This window comes from Triturus cristatus, chromosome 11 (genome assembly GCF_964204655.1).
Source record: "Triturus cristatus chromosome 11, aTriCri1.1, whole genome shotgun sequence".
In the NCBI taxonomy this organism is placed as follows: Eukaryota; Metazoa; Chordata; class Amphibia; order Caudata; family Salamandridae; genus Triturus; species Triturus cristatus.
The window spans coordinates 814,917,929-814,938,262 of record NC_140594.1 but is presented as its reverse complement, the minus strand read 5'-3'; the positions used below and the strand labels follow the sequence as shown (position 1 = coordinate 814,938,262).

The window sequence follows — 20,334 nt, the reverse complement described above, 5'->3', positions numbered from 1 at the left end:
ACTCCATCGGCCTCACGGCCTCCAGTGACCAGGCCCCGCACCCCAGATGGCCGCCCTCGACCCAAGCGCAACCCAGGCCTAGTCGCGCCATGCCGGCTGGGGGGGAAGAGAGCTCCCGGTGAGCAGGAGAGGGAGGAGTAGTTTCACTCACACCTCTGGCCTCCTCTCAAGAGATGGTTTCGATCGCCCCTCCGGCCACCCTGAGGGCTGGCTCCACGCCAGCTGCGTGTCTGGGATCCCTCCCGACCCCGCCTTGAAAGGATCAAAGGGCCGCGTGGCAGGAACCCCCAACAAACGACCCCCGGGCGCTAAGACCCCTGCCTGTGAGGACTCCGGACATCAAAGAGGAGTCGACCTATAACAAGGGGCGCTCTGGGACCATCAGCAGATTGAATCCTGGAACGAAGAGAGCCCTGCTGACGTGGTCGCGGCTGAAAGAACATCCTCCCAAGGTCCAACGGAACTCTTGGAACCTCGGTGAGCCCTGCAGACAGCGTCGCGGCTCCACCTGGCAGAGACGGACTTCTGCCTAAGTCATCTGAGCCCTGCTGATGCGGTCGCGGCTCCCCTCGCAACCTTGAAAACTCTGAGCCCTGCTGACCGAGTCGCGGCTCCTTGAAGATTGTCAGGCCTCCAACATCCTTACTCGAGCCCTGTAGACTTGGTCGCAACTAAAGAACCCTTCTGGTCCGGCTGGATCCCAAAGATCGTATCATATCCCCCGGCTCGAGGATTGAGAGCCGTGCGCCGGATACGCACCTGCATTGACCCTGATCCTAAGACTGTCCCGCTACCCCTACCGAGACTCTGTGAGCCCTTGCTCTACTTGTACAGACTACTCTGCGGATCACAAAGGTCCTGATATTTTTAGATAAAGAATACGTGCTTCAGAATCTACGGTGTGGTGTCTCTGTGTTGCGTGGTGTTAAATCAGCGTGTACAATCCTAGATACAAGACCCAGCCTTGAGGGGGTCTCCCGCCAGTGCTCGGCTACATCTCCCGGGAAAGGTGGGTCGCAGGGCGGTCAGGTACATATTCTGTCCTTCCCTGAGGCTGGCCTTTCTAACACTAGACGAACCCTGACTTGAGATCTGGGCCCAGGATGAAGACTACTCCTAGGACCGTGAGTACCTAGAGTCACCAGTCCCATGCTTATGCTGTGCAATTACCCCCAATGGCCACTTATTACTGCCTTGGTGTGCCACAGCCTTTTGTTTCAGGTCGACACCGAGAGCACCCTTCGGAGCAGAGACAAGGCAAGGGCGTCGATCATAATCAGGCTTAGGGACCAAAGGGTAATAGTGGAGAGGAGGGACAGCCCTCAAAGCTAAAGTAGTATTTTGTGCTGACAATGCCATAAACACCTGCACAGTCCTCTGGCTAAACAAACCATCTGCGTTGCTTACTGCTTTTGTGCCAGCTAAGTCGTCGCAGTCCGTTACATACGGCGTCCACTCTATGAGCATCATGGGTGACAAGGCCTAAAAAGCCATGGGCACCAAAGATACTGACAACAATGGCTTTGGCTCCACAGGAGCGGCAGGCAAAAAGAGACTTGCCACATCTCCAAGCCCATAGGACAGGCCACCCTAATGCAGAGGACAATGTATTTCAGAACCTCCAAGGATTAATGAACAGAGATTTTTGGAGGCGGACATTTATCAGAACAACCAAGTCCTAAAAGGACGAGGCAGAACATTTCTGAACCTTAGCCTTCTCCAACGAAAAAGACCATGGAACACCAGGCAACCAGCCCTATGCCACAGGACTTTTCACCACAATCCATGTCATCTGTTTCCACATACTCAAGCGGCATAGACATAGTGAGCCCTACACACTACACTTTGTGACGATGACTTTCAGGGAGAACCCCCAGATAGTCCAGATCCTTGGGATGCATATCATGATCCACCAGACCCTGACATCGATGTGCTGACCCCGGTCAAGACATCACCACCAGATGCCACTACTTCTTAGTGTACTGTTCTCCCGCATACAACTGACTGTCAGAAAGTTCAAATGCACACAGAGGAGGGAGGTGACTTTTTAGTGGACACCTCTCCAGAACTCAGTTCAATATCTACTCATAATTATCAGTGCTTAGAGTCTCCACAGAGATAATTTAAGACCCAGTTAAGTCAAGGGTACTAACACCCTGTAGGAAGGTAGGATCCTTCTAGCATGGTCATCCTCACTTTTTGCCTGGCGTCAGTGTGTTTTTGACTTAGTCTGCTGGGATCCTGCTAATCAGGAACCCAGCAACTGTGCTTTTGCTCCAAAATTGACCATAAGTACTTTGGTACCTCTACAATTGGCTACTGTTTTACCCTTCTAAGTCCCTTTTTAATGGTACTAAGGTACTCGGGGCATAGGTACACCAGGGATCTCCTATGGGCTGCAGCATGTATTGTGCCACCTATGGGAGTCCACTTAAACTGTGACTACAGGCCCACTATTGCTGCCTGGGTGAGTTGGTACTTGCACCCCTCACAACAGATGTCATTTTGGTTATTTCTGAGGTCACTTCACTTAAAGCCTATAAGACACCCCTACAGCAGGGTGCGGAGTTATAAGTCTGAGGGTGCGCCTGCATGAGCAGGACACCCTTACAAACCTCGAAGTCGATTATCCAGGCTTTGTAAGTGCGGTTAGCCATTTTAAGATGCATAGTGAACATCGTCATTTTGAGATGTCTAACTATATAATAGCTGCACCGAACCCGGTCAAATTTGGTATCAAATATGTTGGACTCATACCCCAACACAGATTCAAGTGTTGGAAGTATGATCCCATGTACTGGGGGGTTCTCTTGGGCACTCCCCCCTGTACTCTGGGCAACATACTTTCAGGGTCTGCAAGCAAGCTAGTGCTGCTGCCGACCACAGATACGATTCTACCCTCCTGCTGCTGAGCTGAGCTCGAGCAGGGGAAGGTAGAACAATATGTTTCCTGTCTCAGGGAGGTTGTTACCGGGGTCAGGCTCTAAATGCCAGCCTATTCTTCGTATCAGAGACCACAGTAGAATTATACAGTGTATACAATTGGGCAGTAATGCAGTTTTCAAAAATTATTTACATGCCCTAGACAGAGTAGCGCTCCAGCAATCATCACCAAGCAAAGGTAGATGATAGCCACTTGACTAGAGAAAAGTTAGTCGTCACTCAAAAATATGGAGAGAGGGAAGAGCCTGGGTTGGATGGATTTTTACAGCACAAGTTGTAAAATACTCAAGTTCTTGGAGGTTCGTGCTTGGACCCTTGAGCAAGATTTGTTACCTAATTCAATAAAGAATGCATTGATTGGGTTTCCTGATCTGGATCATATAGTCTGCTGTTATTGATGACAATGGCAAATAACATTCTTAGTTGCACTATCATGCAGCAACTACAGACCTGGTACACCTCGATCAATCTGGGTGCTTGTTTTCGCTTGCTGTCTCTACCCACAAGTTAGGTAAAAGTAGACCCTGGACATTGGAGGGTTGTAAAGTTAATTTCATGGCTAGTCATACTCCAAGTCCCTATGGTCTCTTATACACACTCTTGCCTACCCATTTGTCATTGGTCCATACCACCAAAGCAAAAAATTGTGTTTAGAAAATTAGGAACTGCTGCTGGCATGAACCAGCTTGTGTAAAGCAATAACTGTGATTATAGAGTGTGTTAAGAATACAAACACCTGAATTAAACAGTTTGAAAAAGCCATTTCTTTTTACTAGGTGGCACAGTACCCATAGGTCAGGAATATGAGAGCCCCTAGGGACTAGGTTTAACTATCACTATAAAGGTAATTTTATCATTTGGTGTCCTGTCTGGTTCTTCAACGTTGGTGATAGTTTTACAGAACTCTTGCTGCCTTGCCTGTCATTACATTTCCTCAGGATTCTGATTAGAAAATTCGTAAGAGCCATTTGTTTTCGCAACAGTTCATTCTAAAATACTTAGATTGGTCACACAACGTCCAGGCACAACCCAGAGAAATGATCTCTTTATAAAGCCTTGTATAATTCTTTCTGCATTATTTTGTGGCTTACACCGGTTAAAGAAATTGTTTAACACTTTGTTAATATTGTGAAAAGCTTACAGGTTCATACCAAATGTATGACAGAACATGCACTCTGCTGACCTTTGACTCTACGTTGACGACCGCTTCGGGATGTAGTTTCTAATATTTGAATTCGTTGTTTGAGGAAATCCTATTTTCAGTGAGCAAATATACTTTCTAACCACCTACAATAAAGTGTAATGAAATGTGCATATTTACTGTATACAAGAAGCATGGATTGTGAATTGATGGGAATCTAGAAATGACCATGCCTTTGTTAGTTGCCTGAATATTTCAGTAATGAGCAAAAAGGCTAAACATTTGAACATATAGAAATGTACAAATCAGAGAACAGACCAAAATAAAATGTTTAATGACGTTAAATGGACAAAACAGGCTTTTGATTTCTGGTGTTCATTTTCTAGGTGGAGGTGGCCAAGGAAGTGGCTTCGGCACATCAGCGGCAGGTCCTACTGTTTCAGCTCCAAGTCAACCAAGTTCCATTACAGACAAGTATGCAGCTCTAGCAGAATTAGACACTGTGCTGAGCTCTCCAGCAACCTCTAGTAATGCATTTTCTTCCGCCAATAATGTTAGCAGGTACTCCTCTTGTTAGAAGTTAGTGATGTTCTTTTAAGTTCTGAACAATCACCACATCCTGGAAGAGGACAAGGCAAGCATATAGGGGAAAGGATCTATAGAGGTTAATGTTTTTCTGAAGCCTTTTATGACTAACTGGTGAAGGTTAACTTGTGGAGCGTAAACAAATAAGCAGTTTTTATTTCCCATATGCTTTCCGTTGTCGATTAAAAAAATAGGTCAAACATATTTTCTAGGGTAGCGGAGCAAATAAGAAAAGGATACCCATTGTTTCTAATTAAGATGTTTATTCACTATATGCCTTTGAGGTCATACTTTACTGGCTTTCTGACTCTCTGATGTTAGGAGTATCTTATTGACTGATATGCTCAGCATTTATTCTGAGACCTAGTAAAACAAATCAAAAAGGATAGAGTAGTATAATTAATACATTTAGAAGTGTTTTCGTAAGGCTCATTTTGACATTTTTATATTTTTGTGTGGTCTTGGCAAAATGATTTGTCATAGCATTTATGTCACTGTAGCATATGTTATGTTATGGAGTTTGTAAAGCGCATCTGTTACCCGTAGGTGTCCTGGCGCTACGGAATCATCCTTTTTCGGCAGAGTCGGTTGTCGCAGATACCTACTTGTACGCAAATAAGCAGGTTTTTAGAGCCCTCCTAAAACTGAAATGGTTAGAGATTTCTCTAAGGTGACGTGGCAACGTGTTCCAGGCCTTTGTTGCTCCAACCAGAAAACTCCGGCCACCCCAATTCGTTTTTTTTACTGGGGCAATAGTGGCCAGTTTGGCCTCAGCCGAGCGTAATGCTCTTCTGGGTATATACCAGCGGATGTGCTTGGTCAGGTGAGAGGGTCCCTCACCATAAAGTGACTTATGCACAATGCACATGGCTTTAAACAGGATACGTTTTTTTACTGTGAGACAGTGCAGTTTTTTGATTTCGGGTGATATGGCAGCGTACTTAGGAATCCCAGAAATGAGTCGGGCGGCTGCATTTTGAAGTAACTGAAGTTTGTTCAATAGCCCTTCCCGAATATTTAGGTAAAGGCTATTGCAGTAGTCCAGTTTTGAGAGGGCAAGCGCTGAGACCACTGTTCTTAGACTCTCTTTGGGAAGAAATGGCAGAATTTTTTTGCAGGATTTTAAGGTAAATGAGGTGGCAGACACCACCGCATTAACTTGGTCTCTATAGGATAGCTGATTATCTAATATTATCCCTAGATTTTTAACTTTCCTGTTAGGTATTGGAAGTGGTCCCAAAGAGTCTGGCCACCATTCTGTGGTCCAAAAGTTAAGATCGTTCCTGAAGAGAACCACCTCTGTCTTGTTGGAGTTCAACTTGAGGCAGTTTTGCGCCATCCATTTACCAACCTCAGTCATACAATCATTGAATCCAGAGGAGATGTTCTGCTGTCGTCCCGGAAGCAACGACACAACAATCTGGGTATCATCGGCGTAAGAGGTAAGGTGAAACCCAAATGATTCTACCAGAGGGGCTAACTGCTTGACATAAACGTTAAAGAGCGTTGGACTGATGGAGGAGCCCTGCGGTACACCACAGGGGAAGGAGAAAGGTTTGGCTGAAAAGTTGCCTAGAGTAACCGTTTGTACTCTGTCCTTCGGGAAGGAATTAATCAGGTTCCAAGCCATGCCTCGGACTCCAATTTCGTCTAATCGGTCCATCAGCAACCCATGATGGACCGTATCAAACGCTGCTGATAGGTCCAACATTATCAGTGCCGCTTTTCCTCCCTGATCAAGGGTGGCTCTGATCTCTTCTGTTGATTTAAGGAGTGCCGTTTCGGTACTGTGTCCCGCTCGGAAGCCATATTGAGTGGGATCCAGTGCCTGACTTGTCTCCAGAAAATTACTAAGTTGTATATTCATAATTTTTTCCGTAATTTTAGCAGGAAACGGAAGCCTAGATATAGGCCTAAAGTTGTTTGGATCATTATTATTGAGTTGGGTTTTTTTTACAAGTGGGAGGATAGATGCTGTTTTCCAAATTAGTGGGAAATATCCTTTTGTAAACATGGCGTTAATTACAGATGCCAGAAATTTTGTGACTGGTTCAGGTGCAAGTTTCAGCACTGATGCAGGACATGGATCCAGTGGAGATCCTCATCTAATTTTAGTCATGATATCCCCAATTTCAGGAGCTGTGATAGGGGCAAACTGGAGTAGCTGATCTGATAATAAAGTCTGATTATTTTGACCAGGCATACTCAGATGGGGATTTTTAGGTACTTGTGAGAAGTTGGAGAATATACTATTGACCTTATCAAAAAAATGATTGGCTATCTTGTCACAAAGCTCTTGAGAGAAATTTAGGGGAGGAGGGACAGGATGGGCCAACGCCATAACTGTTTTGAATAGTTCTTTAGATGAATTTTTGGCCTCATGTATCCTGGAGGCAAAGAAATCTTGTTTCGTTTTGAACAACAGATTTTTATATTCTTTAAGACAATCTTTATATAATATTTTCTCTACTTCCTCGTACTTCTTTCTCCATATAGAAGAGACTGTTAAAAACGGGTCATTCCTGATCTCGGTCTTGCTAACACGAATGCTTGACTGTAGTATCATCCTTCTGCTACTTAACAATTCTGACTTCTGAGACGCTTGAGCCAAATAAAGCTTTAAAAACTTTAGCAGAGGAGCTTTTATCAGTTATGCTTGGCCACGCACGTGCTCTCACCCGAGCAGTGCTCTGTCTTCTCAATCATTTGTTCTTTCTGTTCACCGATAGATACTAGTTCCCCTGTGATGGGTGCCGCACATAGTGTACTGATAGCCTCTAGGTGCAGTATGCCTAAATAAACCTTTATGATGGGGAAGCACAATCTACAAAGCCACTGATGTGTGTTTTTTGCCATTTTAAAAGAAAGAAAATTGAAGCTCATGTTGGTTCCAGTGACAAGCCATCCTATAGCATAATACTACTTTTCACTAAGGAACGCCTACAAAGAAATGGAGGTGCCTTACTGCACATTGCAGAAGTCACCTTGGTAGGTGAGTTTTGATCTGGTTGCACAGTCTGGAGCGCGCTTGTTAATAGTGGTTTGGGCCATGCACAAGAATTTACCGTCCAACAGAACCTTATCCATGCCAAACATTCAGGATTACAACTATGAGAGTGAGTTAATTTAAAATTAGTTGTATGTAAATTTCTTATGTGTATGTCCTTAAAATCGGGCATGGATTTTGTCCTCTTTGGCCAACGTTGGATGCCCCTACTTTGCATGCGATTAGTATTTTTTTTAACTGGAAATCATGGATAGACACGGTTCTCACAGTGGATGATGAAGTGGTTTTGGCTGTTGTGCCAAAAAGAATAGAAATTTTTCTCGATCGCCTGCTGAATGCTACTGAAATCTGAATCCGGATACTGCAGACTCCAGATGCCCTGCCTCGGAGCACAATAGAAACTCATTTCCTGTTCAACCACAAAGGAAGAGGTATGAGGCAATTTTATCTGCACCTATTATTAAAGTTAGTCAAGAGTTTTTCAGGCTTGTTTAGGGTGCTAAGGATCTGAGATTCAATACTTCTAAATCTCCAATTCACTTATACACAAAGAAAATATGATCCAGCACACCATAGAAATTATATATAATACAATAAGTAAATTTCAGCAGGTTCCGTTTAAAAGTTCTTTATTCAATATTCTTCTTAAAATCTGCGTAGCCAACGCGTTTCGTCCTTACGGACTTCTTCAGGGCTACAAATAACCATAAACATACATATAAACAGTGAGTAAAATATGCCGTATTTAAACCATATCATATTTACAGTCCTATTTACAAATAGAGCCTATATTACAATGTACATCACTACATATAGTTTACAAAACATAAGCAACAAAATATAAACAAATTCTTTAGAACCTGCTGTATATAAAGAATATATTTTTTGAAATAAGAGTTCTTGTCGACAAATGCGAATTAAGGGTTGAGGGTATTCCTATCCCATAGTTATCTAGAGAGGCTGTCTGGTCCAGTAATGAGGGTATCTACATATAATTTATTCTATTGCATTAGTGGAATGGGGAATTTTTCTTACCAAAATGCTTATTTCAACGCACTCTTCTTTATGTATTCCCACAGGTGTAAGAGCAGCATGCGTTCTTTCTTATATGGACCACATTGGTTTTTGATCTAAAGATACAATGAATGGTAATATAGTGTCACATGTTTTTTTAGAGCTTGTTTAGTTGAGCCTTTTTCCTTGTATATAGGAAAAACAAAGAGACACTGACCATTAATTACTTGGGTGATTTTTAAAAATCAACGCAAAACAAGCCATGTCGCCTATTCTTATTATAATATTCCTAGTCAGATTGATGGACCCAATGTTCAATCTTAATATTAAAAAGAAGCATACCGTTTTGAATATCCTTATGCGAGATTCTCTGTATGATATTTCCCAGTTAGGGGTAGACACAATATCTATCAAAGAAAAGTTTGGGAGATAATCATTATTTTAGAACTGTACCACACACAATTCAAAAAAGTGCTCAAGCCCTTTAAGAATTTAATCCATTAAAGGCTATCAAAATTCAAGGTTGAATTTATCAACACATAGTTTCAAAAATAAAATAAAATAAAAAAGACCAATGTAGGCTTCAAGTTTACTTTAAGTTTGGTTGCATATTAATAGTCAAACACAAAGAGTTCCCTATTGACCATTGCTATACTATTCCCAACTATTTAGACCAAATTTAAACTTGGTAGTGTATTCTAACTAAAGCAAATAGAGTTCCCTATTGGTACTTACTTCTAGCTTCCCAGTTCCAAGAGCAGTCCTTCCAGGTCTTTGTCCATGTGATAGTGAGACTAGTGTGAGAGTTAGCCTTAAATAGTTATCCTATGTAGCACCTGGGTTCAATTAAGCCCCTAAACGAGGCAAATTGAATGTGAAACCGTGCCGCCATATTGGAACGTGTTGGAGACCCAGACAGCACAATGTAAATAGAGGGCCTCTTTCCCCGGGATAGATCTTGAGAACATTTGGTATTCCTCCTTTAAAATCTTATGGGATATAGTGAAGCCATCGTGGTTGCGTAGGAATCACCTTTTTACGCTACACAGGGCTTATTATTCCCCACAAAGGTTATCCAAATTTTCTACTGAATCCACTGTGGCATGCCCTAAGTGCGGATTGTTAGAAGCTTCTGATTTACATATGTTTTTTGACTGCCCATTGGTGTTACCTTATTGGGACGCTATCAGCTCTTTGTTGACAACATCAGTGGGACATCCAATTGCAATCAACATCTTGCTTGTAATTTTTGGAACATCATTGGAAATTCAAGGTCCTGTTAAAAAACTCTTGTTTTATTGTATCCTACTTGCAAGAAGAGAGATCTGCAGGAAATGGAAGGATCCACTGCCACCCACCTTGATAGACTGGCGTTCATCAGTACTGCGAACATCAAAAATGGACTTAGTAAGACCCGGTAACCCCGAAAAACGACATTTTTGGCACCTTCTGAATTGGTCCTAGGTGTGTGTTGGGGTTTTTTTTTTTTTTTTTTTGGTTTTTTTTTTTTTTTTTTCCCCCATCGTCCGATGATTAACGCTGCTTGGTCTGCTCTCCCTCCTAGATATGGATATACTCACAGTACGGTTTTCATAAACCGATCATGGGTATTCAATAGCAGCAATATTGCCCCTGTATGGATCAATATCTCGCGGTGCATCCTCTGGAGAGTTGTTTGAATAACACTGAGTGCTGGCCCTGCCTGTGATAGCACTACCAGTTTACCTGTGACAGTGTATCTTACCTTTCTCTTCTCTCCTAGAGCTTCTATGCGATTTTCCAAGGGCAAAATGAGGACACAAAAAAAAAAAAAAAAAAAAAAAAAATGTAAATAGAGGGCCGTCTAAGATCAGGCCATCCGTGTCAAGGAGAAGAGAAGAGCAATGAGTAAAATATTAAAAAATAATATGCAGGCCACAATATGCACGTCCACACCATGAATTCTACCGCCACTTTTGGCGGCTGTAATCCACAATAGTGTAAAAATGCACCTGGGAACACTTCCTAAAAGTAAAGGGAATGCGGGTGCACAAACAAGCCACCATATTGGAAAGTCCACATAGTGCAAACAAAGGCTATTGAGTTGGATATGCCTAATAATTATCCGGGATTGCGTGAGTTCGTTAAAATAATACAAACCAAACGCCAATACGCAATAAAAAGTCTAATGTTGAACAGAGGTAGCGTGAGTTTGCGCGAGTGTGAAACCAATAGACTCTCCCTGAGAACACGCCATCCAAATCAGGGAGAAAGGATAAGCAATGCATAAAATCATGTTAATCCATAATGTGACTATTTATCAAAAAATAAATTATACCCAACTATACCATACTGATGCCGCTGATTTAATCGACAAAAAGCCACAATGGTACGAGACTCCACCCAGAAACACATCCTATGAAACACAAGGGGTGTGGATGCAAAATCGGACCGCCATATTGGAAAGTCCAAATAGTGTGGACCTAAGGCCGTTTAAGTTAAAAAAAGCCTATTGGTAAACCTAAAGATGCGCGATTGTAACGTCTGAACATCGAATTATTAAAATAGACAATGGCAACCCCAGGCGTTTTGAAGTTTATTCCTGGAACCTATCACGGGAGCCAAGCATAGCGCGATGTCGCCATATTATTTGATTTAGCAATTAAAGCTAAAACGCAAATGAAATTCCAACATTTGAACCTTTTTATGGGAACTAAGCGTGACACGAGGTAGCCATCTTGGAAGACATAGGGTTCTAAAGGAAATCTGATATAAACTTAGAAGCATGTGATGTCAAAAGTTTAGATATAGATCCGAAGGGAAGCATATTGAGTAGTTTGATGCTAAACTTGTTTGTCGTGCTGGTGTTAACAATATTGCAATACAAATATGTTTGTAATAGTACATGTCCCAATTTGAGCTCATAGACAAATCCAATGTAAATATAACGAAACCGACTCGGGAATTTAGACTATACAGAGAAGAAAATCTACGGTATAGTAAAAATGTTTCTTTAATTCAATACGCTTGTCTATGCTGGGTAAATGGTATCACGTTACTGGGCATAATAGAGTATATACAAACGCCATTCTTAAATTCAAAAACATCCCATGGATATGGTGTAATTACAATCAATGTTATAAAACTAAGAATAACACTTGAAATCTTGTATTTACTGCTATTCAAGCATGGTAAGTGTACTATGAATGTATCTAGTCGATACCACATGGAAACATTTCTATGCACAAGTATCCATATTTTTATACACAATAATCTACAGATGTATTTAATAGTGTCATATGTGTCCTAAGTTTCTAACTAAGCAGTATAGTTACCTAAGGGCTAAATGAAAAGAAGATCACGAGGCAGCATGCGGATGAGATACGGAACACACTATATAAAATATTCATGGAGAAAAGAAAAAATAGATGGAAAGATCTTACATTTTTTTGCTCCTGATGCTAAAAGAACAAACCATATATGTGTGTTCTCTATGCTATAGAGTGAAAGAATTCATTATTGATATTTAGACCCATATCAATGGTCCTTAGGCGACAAATCCAACTAGCCTCGACCTGTCTTAGGATCTTCTCCCTATCCCCACCTCTTTCTGGTGCCTTGACATGTTCAATCCAATGAAACCAAATTTCTGGTTTGTCCGGATGTAATTCTGAAATATGTGTGCCAATTGGATATTTGTTATCCCTGTTTTTTTTTTTTTTTTTTTTTTTTTTTGAAAAAGTTTTTATTGAACAATAATTCGGTTACAAGTATGGGCCTACAACCACCCGGGCCGGCCGCTAGGTACATAAGGAAATATACACATATCACGGCTGCAGTCCGTTCCCAGGGCACTGCCCCGCAGTGGCTCAAGATAGTTCTCGAAGAACAGCAAGTGTCAGTCCAACAAGAACAGAAACAAAAAAAAAAAAACAATAAAAACAAAAGGCGAGTTACAAGGGATACCAGTGCGGTTCAGGCTCCCCCCGGGAAACTCCAGTCAGAACATTTGAGCAATCCGCTAAAGAGAGGAGTACCGGGAGGCCGGGGACGGAGGGGGGGGGGAAGGGGGTCAAGGGAGATGAACGTCCATATGTAGTTGTTACAAAAAGCGCCAATTATCCCTGTTTTTAATTGCTCTTATGTGCTCTTGTATTCTGATTTTCAGTTGACGAATACTGCTGCCTACATAGATCTTATTGCAGTGGCATCCAATTATGTATAGAACATATGTAGTGTTACAATTTATAAAGGAGTTGATATTCCCTTGTGGTGTTGTATCTGAATTTGGATTTTTTGTTCTGGCCGAAGGGACAGACACTGCACGAACAACAAGTAAAAAAGCCAGCTGGCTTTGTCGGTAACCACGTGCTAGTCTGTGTCTTCTGTTCCTTAACATAACTCGGGCAGAGAATATTTTTGATGGTCTTACCCCTCTTGTATACTACTTTAGGCTTGATGGAAATAGTACCTGGGGGGAGCTGTGCTTTAGTTAATAAGTGCCAATTCTTACGTAATATGTTATACACATGATTGTTGTAGGAATTGTATTGAGTTATAAAGATTACATCCTCTTTTCTTGTTGGATTCTCATTTTTTTGTTTTTGTACAAGGGTGTTTTTCCTATCCAACTTTCTGATTTTGGTTTCCGCTGTCGTAAGGCACTTTTGTGAGTAGCCTCTGCTTAGAAAGTTCTTTTTTATAGTTTCTAAGTTTGTATTGAAGCATCTGTCTTCGCTACAGTTTCTCCTAGCACGGACCATTTCGCCATATGGTATTGCGTTTATGGTGGTGCTAGGGTGTGCACTTTCAGCATGGAGCACACTGTTGCAAGCAGTTGGTTTTCTGAAAATTTCACTTTGAATTTTTTTGTTGCGGACATACAACTTGAGATCTAGAAACTCTATTTTTTGTCTTGAATGGCTTATAGTTCATTTTACATTAAATCTATTTGTATTTAGATAGTTATGATAATCCAATAACTCTTTTTCGCATCCATTCCATATCAACAGAATGTAGTCTATGTATCTACCATAGAAAATGACATTGTCACTCCATTTTTTTAGAGCCCTGTCCCCAGGCATGCTCCGTCTCATACATTCCCATGAAGAGATTTGCATAGGACGGAGCAAACCTGGATCCCATGGCCGTGCCCTGTTTTTGCAGGAACCAAGTCCCATTATGTAAGAAAACATTCATTGTTCGTATCATATGTGACATTTCAAGAAGCATCATCGAATGCTCTAGATGTTGGGCATTTCTCTTGAATAGATAGTATTTTAAAGCCTCCAGACCTCGTTCCATATGAATACAAGTATACAGACTTTCAACGTCCATAGTGACAAACATAAGATTATTGCTGTCCCAATCAAAATCTTCTAATTTACACAATACATCTCTGCTGTCTTTGAGATAGGAAGACAGGTTTTTTTACAAAGGGCTGTAGGAAGCCATCCACATATTCCGATAGCCGTTCGGTTGGACCACCATTACCAGAAATTATTGGTCTACCTGGCGGGAAAACCCCCCCCTTTATGTATTTTGGGGAGTATATATATGCAGGGAAATCTTGAATTCTGCGCCTGTAAATACCGATACTCATGGTTGGATATCAACCCGGTCTCATGCCAGTCTCGTAACCCAGCGTTAATAGTCCTCTCAATGTCAGCAATGGGATGTGTTTTCAATTGTTCATAACATATTTTGTCATTAAGCTGTCTCTCTATTTCTCCCAAGTAGTCCCGGAGATCCATCACAACTATATTCCCCCCCCCCCCCTTGTCCGCCACCCGTATAACAAGTTGGGGATCTCCCTGTAAGCTTTTTAGAAGGGCTTGTTCTTCCTTGGAGAGATTATGATGGTGTGTACAGTATGAATTCTTCCCATGCTTGTCCTCAAGTAGGTGTAATTGCTTGGTTACATTTTCTACAAATTCATCGATATAAGCATCATGAACCCCCAATGGTACAAATCTTGATTTGTTTCTCAATCCACTGTCTATAGTAGTATCTTCACTTATATTCAACATATCAGCCATTTGTGTTATATTTACATCACAATCATCCTCATCCAACGTGGCTAGGAGATGTACACCATGCAATTCTTCAATAGATAAGGACGTTTGACAATCTGCATTTTTTGGCACATTAGTAGAGACACTTGGATGTTCTGCAAAATATTTTTTTAATTGTAGCTTGTGTACAAATTTATAAACATCAGTGTGTAATTCAACAAAATTACAATCGGTGGTTGTACAAAAATTCAAACCCTTCTGTAGAACACAATTCTTTTGCATTGAGGGTTTTGGTGGACAGGTTAACAATGCTAGGTTCTTTGGACTGACAGGCTATTTCATCATTGTCGCTAATGATTTCTGCATCAATTTCAACTAACTCCTGTTTAGAGTTGTTCTGCTTTGCTGTCTTGTTTGAACCCCTGCTCTTATACCTCTTTCCTCCCCATCTGGTTCGTTGTTTGTATTTTTCTTTTTGTTTCACAGTCTGTACCGTTGGACATCTCGTAAAAAAAAGGGAGGTTGAGGGTGCTGTCTCGGGATTACTAGGACCCTCACCTGGGTCATTCTCTATTGAGGAAAGCGAAGTGTTACTAGATGTTATACTAACTGATTTCTCTTTATTGCTTGTCACAACTATCTGTTTGGGAATTACATCATCATACTTTCTGGAGAATGTAAAGATTCTACCTCGTTCGTAATCCTTTTCATCTCTAGTAATATTCTTTAGTTTTTTATCTTTAAGATACATCTGATAGCATGTTAACTCCTTTTTTAAGATCTCATAGTTTTTTACCGTTGTCTCTTTTAAGTTTAAATCCATTATTTCCTTTTCCAGTGTTACAATTTCTTCTCTTATTTTCTTAACCTTTCTTTCAGCATTGGTAATCAAGATTCCCATCATTTTGATTGATGAGTCATACAGACCTTCCTCCCATTCGTTTAACAAGTCATTTTCCAGGTCTTCATAATTTGGGAATATTAAAATTCTTAGTCCCCTTGGTGGTATCTTGTTTTCCAAATATTTTTTCAAAGTAGCACCATCCCACCATTTGCCTAGTTCTTGTTTTTTTAATTTCTCTAAGCGGAAGAATTTATCTTTTAATCCTTCACCCCTCTGTGCACTACTCTTTGTATTTTCTAGTGATGGACATTTTTTGTTATTTTTGAATAGTTCGCCAAACATTTCCTCTCTAATGTCCTCAAAATTCATTATTAATTCAGTCTAACCGTATGACCTTATAATAGGGCAGTATGCCCAATATTGAACTGATCAAAAACAAAGGAAGAGATATGAGGCAATTTTATCTGCACCTATTATTAAAGTTAGTCAAGAGTTTTTCAGGCTTGTTTAGGGTGCTAAGGATCTGAGATTCAATACCTCTAAATCTCCAATTCAGTTATACACAAAGAAAATATGATCCAGCACACCATAGAAATTATATATAATACAATAAGTAAATTTCAGCAGGTTCCGTTTAAAAGTTCTTTATTCAATATTCTTCGTAAAATCTGCGTAGCCAACGCGTTTTGTCCTTACGGACTTCTTTAGGGCTACAAATAATCATAAACATACATATAAACAATGAGTAAAATATGCCGTATTTAAACCATATCATATTTACAGTCCTATTTACAAATAAAGAGCCTATATTACAATGTACATCACTACATATAGTTTATAAAACATAAGCAACAAAATATAAACAAATTCTTTTGATAGTCCCCTCTTCCCCAGTGGCTGTTTCACACTCTTTCAATGCTGGTCACTCCTACTGCCTCTACTTTTTTGAAAGGTTGCCACTCCTTCAACCCGTCCTGGTGGCAGTGTCACCCCAGTCTTGAAATGGCTATCCCACTCCCATCTTGTAACAGCTAAGCCAGATCCCCTCTTATAATGGCTATACCACACCGTCTCTTGTAATGGCTGCGGGTCCATCCCTCGTAATGGCTGTCCCACACTTTTTTCGCAGTAACGTTGCCACGGACTGCTACCTCTGCTCTCCCATTGTCAGTTTCTCCCTGCTCTCCCAGTGGTAGTTTCTCTCTGACACACCACTCCATGGTCTGTAAGTCCTGCCCTCTAACAACGGTCTCTCCCTCTTCACCACAGGCTACTCATTTCTCCTCTGCTCTCCCAGTGGCTGTCTCCTGTTTGTCTCCAACTGTGTTCCCCACTTTTCCCAGGGCTGTCTCCACTCCTCTCCAAGTGGATGTCCTTTCCCAGCTTTACAGTACCTGTCTCACAGTCTCCCAGTGACTCTGGCTCCAACCCATGCAGTACTGATCACCCCGTCTCACCGAGACTCTGCCTCCTAGCCTCTTTAAGTAGCAGTGTTTCTCCTGCCTCTCCCAGTAGCTGTATATGCCACCCTCTCTGCCCCAATGGCTGTGCCTTCCCAACTCTCCCAGTGGCTGTGCCTTCCCAACTCTCCCAGTGGCTGTGCCTTCCCAACTCTCCCAGTGGCTGTGTCTTCCCAACTCTCCCAGTGGCTGTGTTGCCCCCCGCTCTCCCAGTGGCTGTGTTGCCCCCCGCTCTCCCAGTGGCTGTGTTGCCCCCCGCTCTCCCAGTGGCTGTGCCGCCCCCCCGCTCTCCCAGTGGCTGTACCGCCCCCCCGCTCTCCCAGTGGCTGTGCCGCCCTCCGTTCTCCCAGTGACTGTGCCGCCCCCCCGCTCTCCCAGTGGCTGTGCCGCCCTCCGTGCTCCCAGTGGCTGTGCCGCCCTCCGTGCTCCCAGTGGCTGTGCCGCCCTCCGTGCTCCCAGTGGCTGTGCCGCCCTCCATGCTCCCAGTGGCTGTGCCGCCCTCCGCTCTCCCAGTGGCTGTGCCGCCCCCCGCTCTCCCAGTGGCTGTGCCGCCCCCCCGCTCTCCCAGTGGCTGTGCCGCCCCCCCGCTCTCCCAGTGGCTGTGCCGCCCCCCCGCTCTCCCAGTGGCTGTGCCGCCCCCCCGCTCTCCCAGTGGCTGTGCCGCCCCCCCGCTCTCCCAGTGGCTGTGCCGCCCCCCCCGCTCTCCCAGTGCCTGTGCCGCCCCCCCGCTCTCCCAGTGGCTGTGCCGCTCCCGCTCTCCCAGTGGCTCTTTCCTTCCCTTTCCATTAGCTGTGCCCACCAATTCTTTTCATGTCAGCTTACACCTGTGGTTGTGCCTCGCCCCCTCTCCCAGTGGCCCTGCCTTGCCCCGCCTCTCTCCCAGTGGCCCCGCCTCTCTCCCAGTGGCCCTGCCTTGCCCCGCCTCTCTCCCAGTGGCCCTGCCTTGCCCCGCCTCTCTCCCAGTGGCCCTGCCTTGCCCCGCCTCTCTCCCAGTGGCCCTGCCTTGCCCCGCCTCTCTCCCAGTGGCCCTGCCTTGCCCCGCCCCCCCCCCCCCCCGTGGCTCTGGCTCCCCCCCCCCCCCCCCTGTGGCCCTGCCTTGTCCCTCTTCCACCCCCCTTTGCCTCATTCCTGTCTTTTTGGTCTGGTCTCGTCCCATTAATACTAGTTGTATATCAGTTGCAGTGAGAGCGATTGAGGACAATCGCTAGCATTGGCTGATGTGCAACCATAGCAGTGCTGGTTAGAGATTTGTAGTTTGTTGCTCTTTAATTGAATGATGGAGCTCTTAACTAAGGCACTGAAGAAGCATGCCTCCTGGCGGACACACTTTTAGTTTGGTGATATATTGTTGGCAAGAGCCGCTAGCCATTTTGTCATGGAAAGTTATGTTGCATTGCTCCAGAGCTGCAAATTTTATCTGGTGAATAAGTGGACTGCAAAGGACTAATGATGGCCTTACTTTCTTTCATCGTCCCCAAAGTTGCTTGTCAGTCATGCTGACCTGTTGTGTGAGTTTCTGGCTGTGGATGAGGATGCATGTTTTTAATTGCGTCTAGGATAAATGAACCGGAAGATGCTGCAGATAGGTATTGGATCAAGAGTGGAGTAGGCCTTAGACACGAAATGCTCAGGTCCAGCCCAACTCATAATCTTTCACTTACGTGAAGTATGCAGTTGAAATGATCAAACCACTGGAAAATACTCTGACTCTCCTCCTACAGATGAGAACCTTGTATTGGATGAACATAGGGCGTTGAATGTGGTGTACTTTGTCATTTTTGAGTGCTAAAATTTGTACGGAGATAATATAAGTATGTGGCAGTACTCTATGCTGGTAAGTAGTAAGCGGGGGCTTGGCAAAAGTGAAGTTGGGGCGGGAGGCTGGGTCGGGCAAGGGACACTGTTATGTGCTCCTTCCATGACGTAGGAGAGCATCGGGCAGCGCAATGTGCAATTTTACTGTCGCAAAATCTGACCCTATGTTGCCACACCTGGGAAATCCGGGCGCAGAATACCTGGTCCAATTTTAATTTGGCAGAACGATAGGTATCCTGATAATGCTATAAAAGCAACCTTAAACCCGCATCCCTGCCTTATGATGGACACAACGATCAATTTGCAATTTTACTGGTGGTAACATTTGATCCGGTGTTCCCACACCTGGGAAATGCCGGGGCAGGAACTCTGGGCTAGTTTGAATTCGGCAGATATGGGATTCATTTCAAAGTCTTTTTGCACTGTGCACGAGGCCTGTTCTGGCCAAGTTTTTGGATACCTGCTGAAATTGCCCCCCCCATTACTAACCATCAAGGAGTGTGTGTTACGCACATTCCTGCACCCACTGTCTCCACCGACGGAGAGGTCAGTGTCTAAAGACAGTGGAATGCCTACATCAGAGCTTGACCCAAATTGAAGGCTCTTTAGGAAACCCTTTCACTGTCTAAAAGTGCTTTTGATTGCTTTATGTCCTGGAGAAAGATCACAAATAGGACATCAGACTAGGGTTTCACCTAAACTGTTCGGTCACGAAGTTAACTCCTTTCTGATTACAGACGTACCTTGTCATTATTACCACAGAGCTCTAAAGTGATCACAAGGTAACTCAAGATGCTTTATAAAGTTTCAAAATTAATAAGTACTGCTATGCATTATTTCTCAGTGTTTTGCTTCTAAGTTAATTAATCATGCTAATAGATGCATGGAAAAATGCAAGCTTTTCTGCGTATCTCAAAAGTGCAAGCTTTTGCTTGCTAACGTAATTTTATTGTATTATTTTGATTTGTTGCGTTTGTATTGTATTCATACCTCCGTTGAGGCCACAGCACTTTGTCGCTGGGCGGTTAGATGTGCGTGGCAGGGTGTAAGTCTTTAGAATTTGGACTTTTTGGAAGTGGTGGGTGTCATTCATGAGGTGGAAGACTTTCTGTAATTATGTGGTCAACGTATAGCTACGCTTGGGTTCAAAGTGATGTAGAAAGGTGGAAGACAAGAGTTGAGTATTCACTTACATTGATAACGTCCTTTTAAAACTGTTCTGTTCCAAACGTATCATGTGTTTGGTAACCATCGATTTACCACCTCTCCAAAATTCGATTGGATGTCTGTTATATATATATGCTCACTGGTAGGCAGTCCAGAGAGTCACCTACTAAATGGAGAATTAACTCCTGCCAATGCAAGACTTCCTGAAAGAGTGGATGTTCTAGTGTAGGGCCATTCTGAAGGTGGGGTGGAACCTAGTTTGGCACGAGATGCAAAGCTTAAATTGAAAAATGTCAGATCATGTGCATGGGTTGCAGTGTGGTGAATGCAGAAAGCTTTTAATAGGATATGTCCACCCACCATTT

At 43.1% G+C, this 20,334-nt stretch overlaps 1 protein-coding gene across 8 annotated transcripts in view; it reads left to right on the top strand.

Annotated features, from left to right (window-relative positions):
- Positions 1 to 20,334, top strand: part of AGFG1 (ArfGAP with FG repeats 1) — a 559,380-nt gene that overhangs the window by 316,281 nt on the left and 222,765 nt on the right. For all 8 annotated transcript variants that reach the window (XM_085634550.1, XM_085634548.1, XM_085634549.1 and 5 more), the window contains one exon: positions 4,471 to 4,558. In XM_085634550.1, the coding sequence (XP_085490676.1) occupies positions 4,471 to 4,558 (88 nt within the window). The remainder of the gene's footprint in view (positions 1 to 4,470; positions 4,559 to 20,334) is intronic.